This window comes from Myotis nattereri (assembly GCF_964212035.1).
Source record: "Myotis nattereri genome assembly, chromosome: 5".
Classification (NCBI taxonomy): domain Eukaryota; kingdom Metazoa; phylum Chordata; class Mammalia; order Chiroptera; family Vespertilionidae; genus Myotis; species Myotis nattereri.
In genome coordinates this window covers 26,374,245-26,389,348 of record NC_138080.1, presented here as the reverse complement: position 1 = coordinate 26,389,348, position 15,104 = coordinate 26,374,245, and the positions used below count along the sequence as shown (strand labels likewise).

General features: G+C 52.4%; 1 protein-coding gene across 1 annotated transcript; it reads left to right on the top strand.

Moving 5' to 3' along the window:
• Positions 1-6,201, top strand: RDH8 (retinol dehydrogenase 8; the record flags this gene model as incomplete). Its single annotated transcript, XM_081093186.1, has 6 exons — positions 1-103; positions 3,417-3,578; positions 4,187-4,366; positions 5,394-5,487; positions 5,709-5,892; positions 5,986-6,201. 6 exons carry the CDS (start codon positions 1-3, stop codon positions 6,199-6,201), a joined length of 939 nt encoding a protein of 312 aa, XP_080949312.1.
• Between the last annotated feature and the right edge of the window lie 8,903 nt (positions 6,202-15,104).

Here is a 15,104-nt window from a genome sequence, read left to right as displayed (position 1 = left end):
ATGGCCAACCTTCCCCGGACTGTACTGATCTCAGGCTGCTCATCCGGAATTGGCCTGGAGCTCGCAGTGCAGCTGGCTCGTGACTCCAGGCAGCGCTACCAGGGTAAGGGACCCAGGGCAGGGCAGAGAGGGCAGGGGTGGGCATGGCCTCCAGGACCCTCAGCCCCCTTGGCACTATTTCCACCAGCCCTTCCCTTCCGGCCGCATTTGTGGGCTCAGGGAGGACCCAGGACCCGTGGAGGCCCCCTGCGCACCTCTCCTTGGGAGTCAACCCCTCATCCAATGAACATTTCTTGAGCACCTACTGGATTCCAGGCACTGTTCTAGGTGCTGGAAATACAGCTGTGAACGAAACAGACCCTGATTTGTTGTGTAGTGGGGGAGGGGAGGGAGGACAGACAACAAGCAGGTTTTAAATTTTTATAATATGTCTACTGCTAATGAGTGCTAAGAAGCAAAATTAAGCCCTACCGGTTTGGCTCAGTGGATAGAGCGTCGGCCTGCGGACTGAAGGGTCCCAGGTTCGATTCCGGTCAAGGGCATGTACCTTGGTTGCGGGCACATCCCCACTGGGGGTGTGTGCAGGAGGCAGCTGGTCGGTATTTCTCTCTTATCGATGTTTCTAACTCTCTATCTCTCTCCCTCTCTGGAAAAAAAAAAAAATCAATGAAATATATTTTTTAAAAAAAAAAAGAAGCAAAATTAAGCAAAAGGAACATGGTGGGTGGGTGGTAGTTTTAAGAGGGCTGATCAGGGGGGTTCGGTCAGGCAGTCCCTAGGGCTCCCCTTCCCCAGCCCTCCCCAGATTACTGCTCCAAGATAAGCCTCTTAAGTGAATCTGACCTTGAGGTCTCAAGGGGTCCTAGAGGACTTGGCCTCCTGCAATTCTGGAGTCATCTGCCCCAGTCTGCACCCCACCCATGGAGACCTCTGGCCCAGAGCAGGCCGGAGTCAAAGTGGACAGAGGGCTGTTACTTAAGAGGAGGCTGCAGGGGGTGAGGGCATTGTCCCAGTTGGCAGCACTGCTTCTCCCAGCCCTCTCTCCACCCTCTGTCTTAGACACAAGCACAGCTCGGAACGCGGCCGTCTGAGTGCCAGTGCGCAGGACAGCCGCTGTGCCGCGTGTGTCCCTGGCAGGCGGAGTGTATGAAGCTGCTGAAGGATACGTTTATTGAGTGCTGACAATGTGCCAGGCTAAGGGCTTTGCATCTAGTTAGATATTTAATCCGAACAGCACCCCTATGAGGTGCTCACTGTCATTTGACCCATCTTAGAAATAAGGAAAGCCCTGGCCAGGTAGCTCCGCTGGTTAGAGCGTCGTCTGGATACGCCAAGTTTGGGGTTCAATCCCTGGTCAAGGCACATACAAGAGTCAACCAATGGATGCATGGATTCTTAGAGCAATGGATCTAACTCTCTCCCTAAAATCAATTTTTTAAAAGAAAATAAATGAGCCCTAACTGGTTTGGCTCAGTGGCTAGAGCATCAGCCTACGGACTGAAAGGTTGCAGGTTTGATTCCGGTCAAGGGCATGTACCTTTGTTGCGGGCACATTCCCAGTAGGAGGTGTTCAGGAGGCAGTTGATCAATGTTTCTCTCTCATCGATGTTTCTAACTCTCTATCCCTCTCCCTTCTCTGCAAAAAATCAATAAAATATCTTTCTTTAAAAAAAATAGATGAGGAAACGGAGGCACAGGCTGCCAAAGGTTCTTGCCAAAGGTCACCCAGCTGCAAAGTGGCAGAACCTGGATTGAACCCAGGCAGCCTAGCCCCTGGGACCATCCTTGTCACTGTACTGCATGCAGATGCATGTGGCCCCATTCACCTGTGCAGCACCGTGAGTCACACAGGCCCACAGGCAACATGCAAATGCCCCTAGGGAGCATGCCTGTGCGATTGTGGGTGCGCACATGGGGGGCGTGCTCACATACAGGCATGTGAGCTCAGCACTCTGATCAAACCAGGTTCAAATCTCAGTTTTAACGCTACCTAGGGGTGGGACAGAGAGGAAATGCAGCCTTGTTGAGCCTTAGTGTGTTAATCTATACGATGGGGATAGCTTTACCTACCTGTTCTGGTTACCATTGCTAAATAATAAATCAAAACTTACGGTGTAGCCCTAGCCGGTTTGGCTCAGTAAGTAGAGCGTTGGCCTGTGGACCGAAGGGTCCTGGATTCGATTCCAGTCAAGGGCACATACCTTGGTTGCAGGCTCCTCCCTCCTAGCCTGGGCCCTGGCTGGGGCTCATGCAGGAGGCAACCAATCAGTGTGTTTCTCTCACATCGATGTTTCTCTCTATCTTTCCCTCTCTCTTCCACTCTCCCTAAAAACCAATGGAAAAACATCCTCAGGTGAGGATTAAAAAAAGAAACAACTTGTAGTATGAAAAACTATCATCATTTATCTCACAGTTTACAAAGGCCGTGAACTCAGAAGGACTCGGCTGGGTGGTTCTGATTCAGGGCCAAAGGCTACAGCTAGAACGGAGGAGGCTGGAGCATGTCAGGGCTCGGACAAGCATCTCCCTCTCAGGAATCTCAGCGGCTTGAGTTTCCTCCCCACCTGGTGACCTCAGGACCGCGGGGCTGCCACAGGGTGGCTGAAGGCAGCCAGAGTGTGAGTGTGCCAGCAAACAAGGCAGCGACTGCAGCACCTTTTCTGGCCTCAACTCAGAAGCCACGCAACGTCACTAGCCCCATAGTCTATTGGTTCACAGCCAGTCACAGATTCAAGGAGAGGGAAAGAGAGTTCATGCTTGATGGGGGAGCAGCAGGTTCTAGACGAGCACATGCAACGAAAGATGTCATGGCCATCTTTGGAAAAATGTTAGTGATCTGATCATAGGGTTCCTGTGCGGATTTGAGATGGTACTTATAACAGTGTTTAGCACAGTGTCTGGCACAGAGTAGGTATTCAACAAGTTGGAACTCATGCTGATGATGTAAATGTGTATATCATAGCTGCATGTGCACATAGCACATATGTTGACCCTAGATGTCTATGCATTTCTCCTCAAAGCAATCTGTTTTATAGTTATTTTATTGTCTGGCCTACTAGGCTGTGAATTCCATGAAGGCACAGACTTTATCTTATTTTATGCAAGAGTGTCAGCACCTAGAATAGGACATGGTATGTAGTAGATGCTCAATAAACATGTTGGATGGACGGATGGGTGGATGGACGGACAGACAGACGGACGGACAGATGGATGGATGGATGGATGGATGGATGGATGGATGGATGGATAAGCATGTAAAGATATGTACACAAGTGTGATTCTGTGGATGTGTGGAGAATGTAGGTATGCAGCTGTCTCCATCCCTCTGTGACTGCTCAGGCAAGACCACAGAAACATACAAGTCCATCCTTAGGGGAAAGGAGCCAGTACCTGCCCCAACTGTTTTCTGTCCCCAGTGGTGGCCACCATGAGAGATCTGGGAAAGAAGGGGACACTGGAGGCAGCTGCCGGGGAGGCTCTGGGTCAGACCCTCACCGTGGCCCAGCTGGACGTGTGCAGTGATGAGTCAGTGGCCCAATGTCTCAGCTGCATCCAGGGAGGAGAAGTGGACGTGCTGGGTGAGACTGAAAAATCCCTGAGGTCACTCGTCCCCTCCCTGGCCTAAGCATAGATCCTCATCACAGCAAGGCCCCTCAGTGTCTGGGCACCAGCTCTCTTGCTTCATCAGTATCCTCTCGCCCTGAACAGAAGGGGTAGACCAGTTGGCCAAAAGCCCAAGTCTTAATGGGAATACTGGAAATAAAATGAAATCTCAGGTCAGAGAGATTTTACTTAAGAAAACTTCTCACACATGGAGAACATCATATGTGGTTTGATGAATCATTTGGGGAAGGGAGCATGATGAAGAAGCAGCTCATGATTCCATAACCACGTCTAAGGAGGGTGGGTATGGCTGTTTTGAGGTAATTGGGGTCAGAGTTCAATTGCTCATGCATTAAAAGTGGAGGTTGTTCCCGGCAGCCCTTCCCAGGGTTCAGGGTCCCCTATAACAAACGTTGAATTATATGTGAAGATCATCAAGGCTCCACATTTGTCCACCCCCAAGATACCCTGGACTGACCTGGGTTTGGAGTGGGCAGATGGGGTGACTCAGGGAGTGTCCCCTGAGGAGTGACACTGGAAGGGTTGGGGGACTGCAGAGTAACCCTCAGCTTCTCCCCCTCAGTGAATAATGCTGGCGTGGGCCTGGTGGGGCCCCTGGAGGGGCTCAGTCTAGCTACCATGCAGAAAGTCTTTGACACCAACTTTTTCGGAGCTGTCCGTCTGGTCAGAGCTGTGCTTCCTGGCATGAAGAGGAGGCGGCAGGGACACATCGTGGTGGTCAGCAGTGTCATGGGGCTGCAGGGTAAGCTCTGGGGCCCTCCCCGGGGAAGTCCCCCGGTGTCTGACCTTCCTTAGCTGGAAGGATGGCAAATAGGTTTTAGCTCATGTTCTAAATGAGCCCATGTTGAGAAGGATTCTGAAGCTCAGAAGGAACAATTCTGGGAAAGATGATCTACGTCTGCCCTGGTGCAGGTCTAGGCAGTGGTGGTATAGATGCTGCCAATGGCCATCAACATCCCAGCACCATCCCCACTTCCGAACACCTCCAAAAATCTCTCCCAGCCACCGCCCAATCACACACACACACACACACACACACACACACACACACACACCCCAGAACTCCTCCTGAGATTCCTCCTTGACAAACACTGGCCACCAGGCCACAGAGGGGCCTAAGTCTGGGATTCTGAAGTTCCTCAGAAGAGAGAGCAGTGATTGACAGTGACGTCTGCCATGGGCCTGCAATGGGAGCCACCTACTTGCCACCCATGCTCTTGGGTTTCTCCTCCTCGAACCCCTCTAGACTCTCTTCCTCCCCTGGGCGGTTTCTCGGATCTGCCCCTCTCCCCAGCTGTCCCCTAGAGAACCCGCCCTATTCCTTATCCTGCCACAGAGAAGCTGCATTTACTTCGCTCGGGCGCTTTGGCCCCTCATCCAGCCCCATTTACTGCTCAACAGGACTGAGAAGGAGCCGGCTGATCAGGGCTTGTTCTCAGGGCCTTGGGATCCCAGACCCAAGTGGCCCCCAGGGGGAGGAGGATGGAGGGAAGTCAGAGCATTTCCTGGGCTGAGGGCTGAGGGCTGAGGGCTGAGGGCTGAGGGAGCACCGCTGGGAAGCAGTGGCACCTGGGATGCCAGGATAGCCTCCCCCTGGCCCCATGTGCTCCCATCACACAATACCATACGCCTGTGAGTTTGGCCCCCCTGATAGCTCCTCATTCCAACCCTCAAACCCTCTTCGTCTGTCTCCCAAAGACCCCTTCCCTCTGGACCCACAAAACCCATCACCCAGACCCCAAAGGGTCGCCTTCCTCCAACCCTCTCAGGTGTCGTGTTCAATGACGTCTACGCAGCCTCCAAGTTTGCCCTGGAAGGGTTCTTCGAGAGTCTGGCCATCCAGCTGCTCCAGTTCAACATCTTGTGAGGCGGGCCCTTGGGCAACGAGGGGAAACAGAGGGGGGGGGGGGGTGGTTAGGGGAGGCGACAGGGGCAGACAAGGAAAAGGGGGTATGGAGGAGATGGGGGCCGGAGGGATGAAGTAATGAGGGGGAATGAGGGGTGAGAAGGGAAGAGAGACAGTCATGAGCCAGATGGGGTGAGAGTGTGTTGGGGCACCAGACCCTCCCCCGCCCTGCCCCCAGCATCTCCCTGGTGGAACCCGGCCCCGTGGGCACGGCCTTTGAGGAGAAGCTGCTGGAGCAGGTTTCCACCGCCCGGTTCCCAGGCGCCGACCCCGACACCCTGCGCTACTTCCGGGACCTCTACCTCCCAGCCTCCCGGGAGCTCTTCCGCTGTTTGGGGCAGAGCCCCCAGGATGTGGCCCAGGTGAGCAGGGGACCCCAAGACGCGGATTAGGTACGTAGGGGGCCCTCCCTACAGAACTGCCGTCCGGCCGGAGCTCAGGGCGCCACCCCACAGGCCATCGTCAAGGTCATCGGCTCGGCCAGACCCCCCCTGCGCCGACAGACCAACGCCCGCTACTGCGCCCTGACCGCGCTCAAGGCCGCGGACCCCTCCGGCCGCCTGTACGTGCGATCGGCCCACCGCCTGCTCTTCCGCTGGCCGCGCCTCCTGGGCCGGGCCCTCCGCTGCCTGGCCTGCGGCTGCTGCCCCACCCGGGTGCGGCCTGGGTGAGCCTCGCCCACCCCTGTCCACTCCTGAACAGCCAGACCTCCCCAGTGCACACCCAGGTCAGAGGCCACACGGGCCATTCACTCATTCATTCATTCACTCACTCACTCATTCATTCAGCAAATTCAGCCTCCAGGCACAGACCCTCGTGGTCAGGGCTGGGGCAGAGAGAAGGGACCCAGGACTTTGGGCTGAGGAATCCAGAGCCAGGAGCTGGTGCTGCGTCTGGGAAGGCCAGGGGGGCTTCCTAGAGGAAGGGGCATTGTCCATGGACATTGAAGGGTGAGACAGGTTGTCTCTCAGCATTTCATTATCTTGGGCCTGGGAATACAGGGATGATCCAAACACCTCCATCACCCCCCCTCCCGGCCCCTGCAATACACACATGCATAGAGCTGGGTTCACCAGGGGGTCTCCAGACTTCTCTGGTTACACACACTCCATCAACAAAACGTGTTTGTGCACACACCAGCAATGTACATAAGCTTTTCACAAAATATAGATTTGTAACCACTAATAATCTCTATATTAAATATTTAATACAGCTCAATTTCTTATGTCTAAATAAAAAATTAAAAAGCAATAGGGTCTGCTTCACACCCATTAGAATGCCTAATATCAACAACAAAAAAATAAAACAGAAAATAATAAGCGTTGTCAAGGATGTAGAGAAATTGGGACCCTTGTGCATTGTTGGTGAGAATGTAAAATAGTGTCGCCCCTATGGAAAACAGTGTGGCAGTTCCCTGAACGATGAAAAAATTATTATATAACCCAGAAAGTTCATATCTGGGTGTGTATTTGCACACCCACGTTCATAGCAGCATGACTCAGACCAGCAACTCAAATGTCCATCAGTGGATGAATGAATGACCAAGTGTGGCCGATCCATACAGGGAAATGCTACTCAAACTTAAAAAGAAGTGGACATGTGTCTGCCATGGATGAAACTCGAGGACATTATCTAAGTGAAATATGCCTTCACAGATAGACAAATACTATAGGATTCCAATGATATGAGGTCCCTACGGTAGGCAAATGCATAGAGACAGGAAGTAGAATGGTGGGTGCCAGGGGCTGGAGGGAGGCGGGGGGGGTGGGGTGGGGAGTCATTGTTTAATAAGGGAAGAACTTCAATTTTGCAAGATGAAGGGTTCAGGAGATGGATAGTGATGACAGTTACACGACAATGTGACTGTACTTAACACTAGTGAACTGTACACTTAAGAACATTAAGATGGGTCCTAACCGGTTTGGCTCAGTGGATAAAGCGTCAGCCTGCGGACTGAAGGGTCCCAGGTTCGATTCCGGTCAAGGGCATGTACCTTGGTTGTGGGCACATCCCCAGTAGGGGGTGTGCAGGAGGCAGCTGATCGATGTTTCTCTCTCTCATCGATGTTTCTAACTTTCTATCTCTCGCCCTTCCTCTCTGTAAAAAATCAATAAAATATATTTAAAAAAAAAAAAAAAAAAGAACATTAAGATGGGCCCTGGCTGGTGGTCTCAGTGGTTAGAGTGTCAGCCTGCACAGGCAGGGTCTTGGTTCAATTCCCAGTCAAGGGCACTTCCCCATCCGGGCGTGCGTAGGAGGCAACCAGTGGATGCATCTCTCTCATACCAATGTTTCTCCACCCCACCCCTCTTCCGCCTCACCTCCCTTCGACTCTCTCCGAAGAGCAATGAGAAAAATATCCTCAGGTGAGAATTAACAAAACAAAAATGCTAAGATGCTAAATGTTGTGTTATGTATCTTTTTACCACAATTAAAATGATTTGAAAAGGGATAGGGGTCCCACCTGAGTCCCCAACAAACGATCCCAAGTTTCTTGGCCCTCCTCCGGTGAGTCTGGAAGCAAACGGACTCTGGGGGACTCTGGGCAGGCGACTCCCTGGCCTCACCTTCTGTGAAGCAGGCTTAGCAGCGATGGCGAGAAACACCAGGACAGGCCCCTGCACGGCTCCGCTTCCCTTGGGGTTTCTGCTGTGGTTCAGGCTCAGCCACCACCTCGGCCTGCCCATCTCCGGGGAACATTTTTTTCATTCATGTTTGCTCTGCAGCCTCCTCAGGCGGAGGCACTCAGAACCTCCCCAGGCCGTCAATGGAGAAACGGAGGTTGTCAGGGGCAGAGGAGAGGGATAGGAGTCAAGCCCAGGGCCGTCCAACTCCGTTTCCGCTGGTCTTCAGGGGTCTCTAGGGACCTGGAAGAAGGGAAATTGAGTCTGGGGCCTAGGAAGAGATGTCTGAGAGATGGGGGGGGGGGGTACTTAGTATGTTTTATCAAATTAAGTTCTCTCTCCTCTTCCTGATTGGATTTTTGAAACCATGTTGTAATACCTTTAAAAGAACATATGAAAATAGATAGTGGGGATGGTTGCACAAGCGTGAATATACCCAAATCCACTGATTCTGCACTTTAAAATGGCAAGCTTTATGGTACGTGAATTACATCTCAATTTGGAAATTGATTTTTAAAAGGCCATATAAAGCGCACAGATGCAGGAGGCCTTTGGATCGCCCCAGGAGGCTCGCCACCCCTCCACACACACACCCCAGTACCTCAACCACTCCCCTCCGCCTTTGCCTCCCGGTTGGTTGTGTTGGCTTCTGCCAATGGGATGCCCAGGTAGGAGATCAGAGGGTAGGAGGAGACAGACCAGCGCTGTCCAGAATCTCTCCATCTAAGGCTCAGCTCCAGCTCCTGAGAACCACCCCTCCCCTAGCCCCTTTCAGCTCAAGATGAAGATGGGACCCACAGCTGCCAGCAGAGGGCACTGCGCCAGCCGCCACAGGACTCCCTGCCCTGCCCTGTCCTTTCCTTCATAATCGCCCCTCAGGACTCCCCATGGACCCACTTGAGTGTGCTCTCCCTTCCATCCAGGATCCTGGCCGAGGTCACACATGTGCCTCAGACAGCAGAGGAGCAAAAGGCGCACTTGCTAGACCACCAAGAGAACATTATCGATATTCGCGGCCTGCCTTCCCCCAAAGGTCTCCAAACGTCCTGAATTTTATGCCCAACATTTCCTTGCTTCCTAAAATCTCCTTTAACTAGATCATCTTAGGAGACAAATTGCTCTCTTTGTCAAGAAGGAAAAGCCACCCTAACTGGTTTGGCTCAGTGGATGGAGCATCGGCCTGCGGACAGAGGGGTCCTGGGTTCGATTCCGGTCAAGGGCATGTACCTTGGTTGCGGGCACATCCCTAGCAGGGGGTGTGCAGGAGGCAGCTGATCTATGTTTCTCTCTCATCGATGTTTCTAACTCTCTATCCTTCTCCCTTCCTCCCTGTAAAAAATCAATAAAAATATATTTAAAAAAAAAAAAAAAAGGAAAAGCCATCATAGTCACCATAAGTGAAGCCGAATTGGATATTCATTTGTGGGTAGGCATACAGTAACGCAAACCCCCCCACTCATAGACTTGCTGTGTGAAAAAACACCAGCCCTTCCCTCCCAGCTTCTCTTGCGGCTAGAGGGTGAGCGTGTAAGCCCCATTCCACTCAGCAGATGCATATGACTTAGAATCGAGAGGCGGCCACACAGAGGAGGCAGGATCCGCGAGGACACGTGGCCGAGGAGACAGGAGCCGTGTATTGCCAGGCTTGACAGCAAAAGCTGGAGCTGCCGGCTGGTTCCAGGGGCGATGGTTTAAGCTGTGGCCTCAGCTGCTGCCCTGCACTCCCACTTCGTTCCTTTTCTTTTTTTCCTTTTTTTTATCCTCACCCAATGATATGTTTTATTTATTTTAGAGAGAGAGGAAGAGAGAGAGAGAAACATCGATGTGAGATAGAAGCATCCATCGATTGCCTAAGTATGTGCTGTGACCGGGAATTGAACGTGCAACCTTTTGCTGTCCGGGATGACGCGCCGACCAACTGAGCCAGCCAGCCAGCCAGGGTCACTTGTTCCTCTTTATCTTCCAAGGCTGGCGATTGCATGAGCCCCCAGCATCCAGCCAATAAATTCCTTTGCAGCTTAAATCACCCTGAGTCAGTTTCGGATGCATTTAAGGAAGAAGCGTCACCGATCCAGATGGCAGCTATAAAAATAAGTGTGGGGGGTGGGGGAGACAACTGTTATTAACTAGCTGGACGCTTTTGCTATTTTATTGTTTACCACGGAGTCAACAGAGATTGGCAGTTCAAAGAGTGTTCAAGACACACCAACCTTTGCCTCTTTATTTCAACACTCATACCTGATCCCCCTGTCTTCCCCATCGTAACAAAGATAAGTTCATTCCTCCGGTGGCTCCGGCCAAAAATCTTGGAGTCATCTCTAGTTCCTCTCTGTCACACCTCACAGCCAGTATATCAGGAGATCTTGTTCACGTGACCCGCAAAATACATTCAGAACCAACCACGTCGCACACCTTCGTGGCCTCCACACTAGTCCAGCCACCGTCATTTCTCCCTTGGAGTATTGCACCAGCCCGCTTCCCCTCCCGCCTTCTGCATTTGCCCCTACAATCCACTCTCCACATAGCAGCCCAGGGGAGCCTTAAAAAGATCTTTTGAATAAGTAAAATGTTCACAATGGTGGGGTTGTGTATTTTTTTTTTGAGGGGGGGGGGGTTTACATAATTAAAGGATTTTTTTAAAAAACAATTCTGCCCTGGCCTGTGTAGCTCAGAGGTTAGAGCGTTGGCCTGAACACCAAAGGATCTGCAACCAATTGATGTTTCTCCCTCTCTCTCTCTCTCTTCTCTCTCCCCCTCCCTCCCTTCCACTCTCTCTAAAAATCAATGGAAAATATATTCATGGCCCTCCTGGTGTGGCTCAGTGGTTGAGCATTGACCTATAAACCAGGAGGTCATGGTTCAATTCCCAGTCAGGGCACATGCCTGGGTTGTGGATTTGATTCCCCAGTAGGGGGCGTTCAGGAGACAGCCGATCAATGATTCTCGCTCATCACTGATGTTTCTATCTCTCTCTCTCCCTCTCCCTTCCTCTCTGAAACCAATAAAAAATATATATATTTAAATATATATATATATATATATATCCATGAACGATAATTTATGCAATCAGTCCTGTACTGATGAATTTTGGATTTCAGGTCATAGTAACAAAGGACATACCCAAAATGATTCTACTAAAACAGAAAAATAATGTCACCCCTCTTTTCAAAACTCTTCGACGGTTTCCCCTCTTACTTAGATTCGAATCACCAACCGTCAGGCAGGTCTCCTACAGGATCTCATCCCTGAATACCTGTCTCAACTCATCTCCCACTCTCTCCCCTCCACCCACTTCCTTCCAGGCACGACGACCTCCTTGCTGCTCCTTGAACATGCTGTGCACACTCCCGCCTCAGGGCCTTTGCACTGGCTGTTGCTTCTGCCGGGAATGCTTTCCTCTGATGGCCACATGGTTTCCTGCTCCACCTCCTTAAGTGCTCAAAGTCACCAACTCAGAGAGGACCCCCTGACCCCCACAGGTAGTACCCTGTCACTCCATCCCCTCAAACTGCTTCCTTCCTCATCACTGACATACGTGCTACAGCTACAGTCACAGTTTGTTTCTTGCCCATCTCTACCCACTAGAATGTCAACTTCACAGAGAGGAGATTGTTGTCTGTGTGCTCGGCCGTATCCCCAGGATCCACTACATGATAGATACCCAAATATCTGATAAATGAATGAATGAATGGGTAAGTTAACACGTTAACATGAGACTCTCCCAGCCCTGGGCCACGGGTGGGACTGGAAGTGACTAAGCTGGGCACCTCCTGGCCGCACAGTCCACGCCGAGCGCTCCTGACACCTCCGACCTGAGCCACCAAGAGCACTTTCCTCGTCTGTAAAATAGAGGCGTTGCCGGAGAGAAAGTGCCAGAACTTAGTAGCTGTTTCAGAAATGACAGCCCTTCGTCGTGGGGTTCCTATGGGTATTATTCCTGGCCTCCTGGGCCCAGCCCGGCCTTTCCCGGGAATCCCGGCCTTTCCCGGGAAGCCCCGGCTGGAAGCCCTGGAGGAGGCGGCGCAGGGGAAACAGACCGCACATCCCTGCAGGGCCGTTCCTCCCGCGCCGGCCTCTTCGCGGCAAACGCGGGCTTCCAGGGAGAGGACGGCCGGCGGAACCTGAGCGGCGGCCGCAGCTGCTCCGGGCGCGCGGCCCGCTTCCCCTGCCTCCACCGCCCGCATTCCTCCTCGGCGCCGGGCCGGAGGCTAGCTGGCGCCCTCTCGTGGCCAAGCGAGAGGCTGAACTTGACCGTGACCGGCTGGAGGGGGCAGGTGACGCCCACAGCTGCTCTCCCCACCTCGTACTTACCCTCCTCCTGCTCCCCCGTCAGCCCGGGTTCAGGAGCTCAGCTCCACCGCTGAACTGCTGCGTAACCCTGGGAAAGTCACTCAACCTCCCGGTGCCTCAGTTTCCAAGCTGCAAAATAGGGGGCAGGACACTTCACCCTCCAGTGCCTGGGTTTTTCCATCAGCAAAATGGGGCCGTGGGTTAAGTTGCTGAAAGGATTAAAAGAGACAGTCCTGCCCTGACAGGTTTGGCTCAGTGGATAGAGCGTCGGCCTGCGGACTGAAGGGTCCCAGGTTCGATTCCGGTCAAGGGCATGTACCTTGGGTGCAGGCACATCCCTAGTAGGGGGTGTGCAGGAGGCAGCTGATCAATGTTTCTCTCTCATCGATGTTTCTAACTCTCTGTCCCTCTCCCTTCCTCTCTGTAAGAAATCAATAAAATATCTTAAAAAAAATAAAGAGAGAGACAGTCCTGGGCCGGCCAGTGTGGTCAGAGGTTAAGCGTTGACCTATGAACCATGAGGCCAGCATTCGATTCCCGGTCAGGGCACATGCCCCTGTTGCGGTCTCTGATCAATGGTTCTCTCTCACCGTTGATGCTTCTATCTCACTCTTTTTCTCCTTTCCTCTCTGAAATCAACAAAACATATTTTTTTAAAAAGAGAGAGACAGTCCCGGTGGGCGTGTCTACAGTAACTATCCACTCCAAAAGGGCAAGAGTTTTGTCATGTTCACTGCTGTGTCCCCAACGCCTACAACAAGGCCAGGTACACAATAGGTACCCCACGCACAGTAATTGAACAAAGGCTTGTCATTCTTCTTTGGGGGAACCTGGGGTGGGGTGGGGTGGGGTGGGGTAAGAGGGGACAGTTGTATGAGATGAGAGTGTCTGCTACCACTCGCTCGCCCAATACCTGCTTTTGTCTCCATCCATTTGTTCATTGGATGGCAAGGTCATATCCCAACAGGCACCTCCCCCACCCTGTTTGCTTTCAGTGTTTGCTGTCTCCTCTGCTGTTCATGGCTGAGAGCTCTTTACACCTCCTACCTGAGCCAGCAAGGGCACTTTTTCCCTTCCTGGAACCACCCCCAAGTCAAACAGAAGCTCAAGGGAGCCACAGGCCTGAGCATGCTTCAAAAAAGGCTCGGATGTGCCCACCTGGCAAGGATTCCCACTCGGAAGACAGAGCCACTTGAACTGCCTGAAGAAGCCCCGCCAGGAGAGAAAGTGGGAGGGACTGAGGCTAGCACCTCTGCGCCACTTGCCTTTGGACAACACCCTGTCCTGGACCTGGGAGGCCCCGGGGCAGGGGGGAGAGGGGGTATGGACACCTGGTGCGGGACCAAGATGGGAAGGAGACGGCTCATCCCAGCCAGAGGAGAGCTGGCCAGAACCGGTGGAGATTCCCTGAGAGCCTGGCCCACCCCAGATGAACACCGAAGTTCTAGAACCTCCTAAGTTAGATGTCACCTGCTTCACCAACCCAGGCCTTATTTGGTTCTGCTGATTCCTTGCTTCCTAAGAGATTGTTTACCACGGATGTAAGCGCCTTGCCCGTCCTCTTAGCTCATCCGTGTGCCACAGCGCACGTGGCTCACCTCCTGGGGCCTCGGTTTCCTCATCTTCACAATGGGTGCTAATTCTTACTTCAGCACGGCTGTGAGACTTACGTGAATGTACACAGAGCATGTAAAACAGCGTCTGGCACATAGTAAGTGCTCAATAAACCCCCGAGGAATCAATAGCTAGATGCTACCTGCCCCCCTTGTTCCGGACACACGTGGGGCTCCGGTGCTCTGCAAGGACGGCCTGGAAAGTCAGCACGCGCTGAATCTAACGCACAGAGGCGGGGGGGTTAAGAAGAAGGCACGCCTGCGGCCCAGGAGAGATTCTGTCTGTTGTGGTCACTGCTGTGTCCCCAGCATGCTAAGTAGGGCTGGGCTCCTGGTAGATACTGAATGAATCTTTGTTGGATAAATGTATATCATCGTTGTTTGGGGAGATCTGGGGCCCTCCAAGGGGAAGACCCCCCCCCCCTGCCAAAGCTATCAGCCCTGAGTTCCCAGAAGAAGGAAAAACCAGACAACCTTGTCTGCAACCCCGCCTGCTTCTGAGAGGCAGACACCACAAAGCGGCCCTTCATCTTTAATGGGCTCTTTAAACAGCCAGAGAGAATTATTTCCGAACAGAGAAAGCTTTCTTCCAGAGATGCTTCAAGCATGATGTGTTTCTGTCCCCGGTTTAATATGTATAATTTGCCTTTGGAAAAGGAGCCCAGAAGAGCTTCGCATGATTTAGGGACAAAGGACAATGGTCACATTTTACAGAGCATAACTGTCTCCTGCAAAGAAGGAGAAAGATGCTGGGTGCGGAAAGATCCAGAGCAAAAGGCGTGGCTCCGTAGAAGGAGGTGGTCCAATGCTCCAGGAGGTCGGTCACTGGTTCGATTCCGGGTCAGGCACATGCCCCAGTAGGGGCACGCAGAAGGCAGCAGATGGATGGTTTCTCTCATTGAGATTTCTCTGTCTCTCTCTCCCTTCCTCTCTCTCTGAAATCAATAAAAATATCTATTTTTTTAAATTAGCCTGGTCGTGGTGGCTCAGTGGTTGAGTGTCAATCTATGAACCAGGAGGTCAGGGTTTGATTCCCTGTCAGGGCAC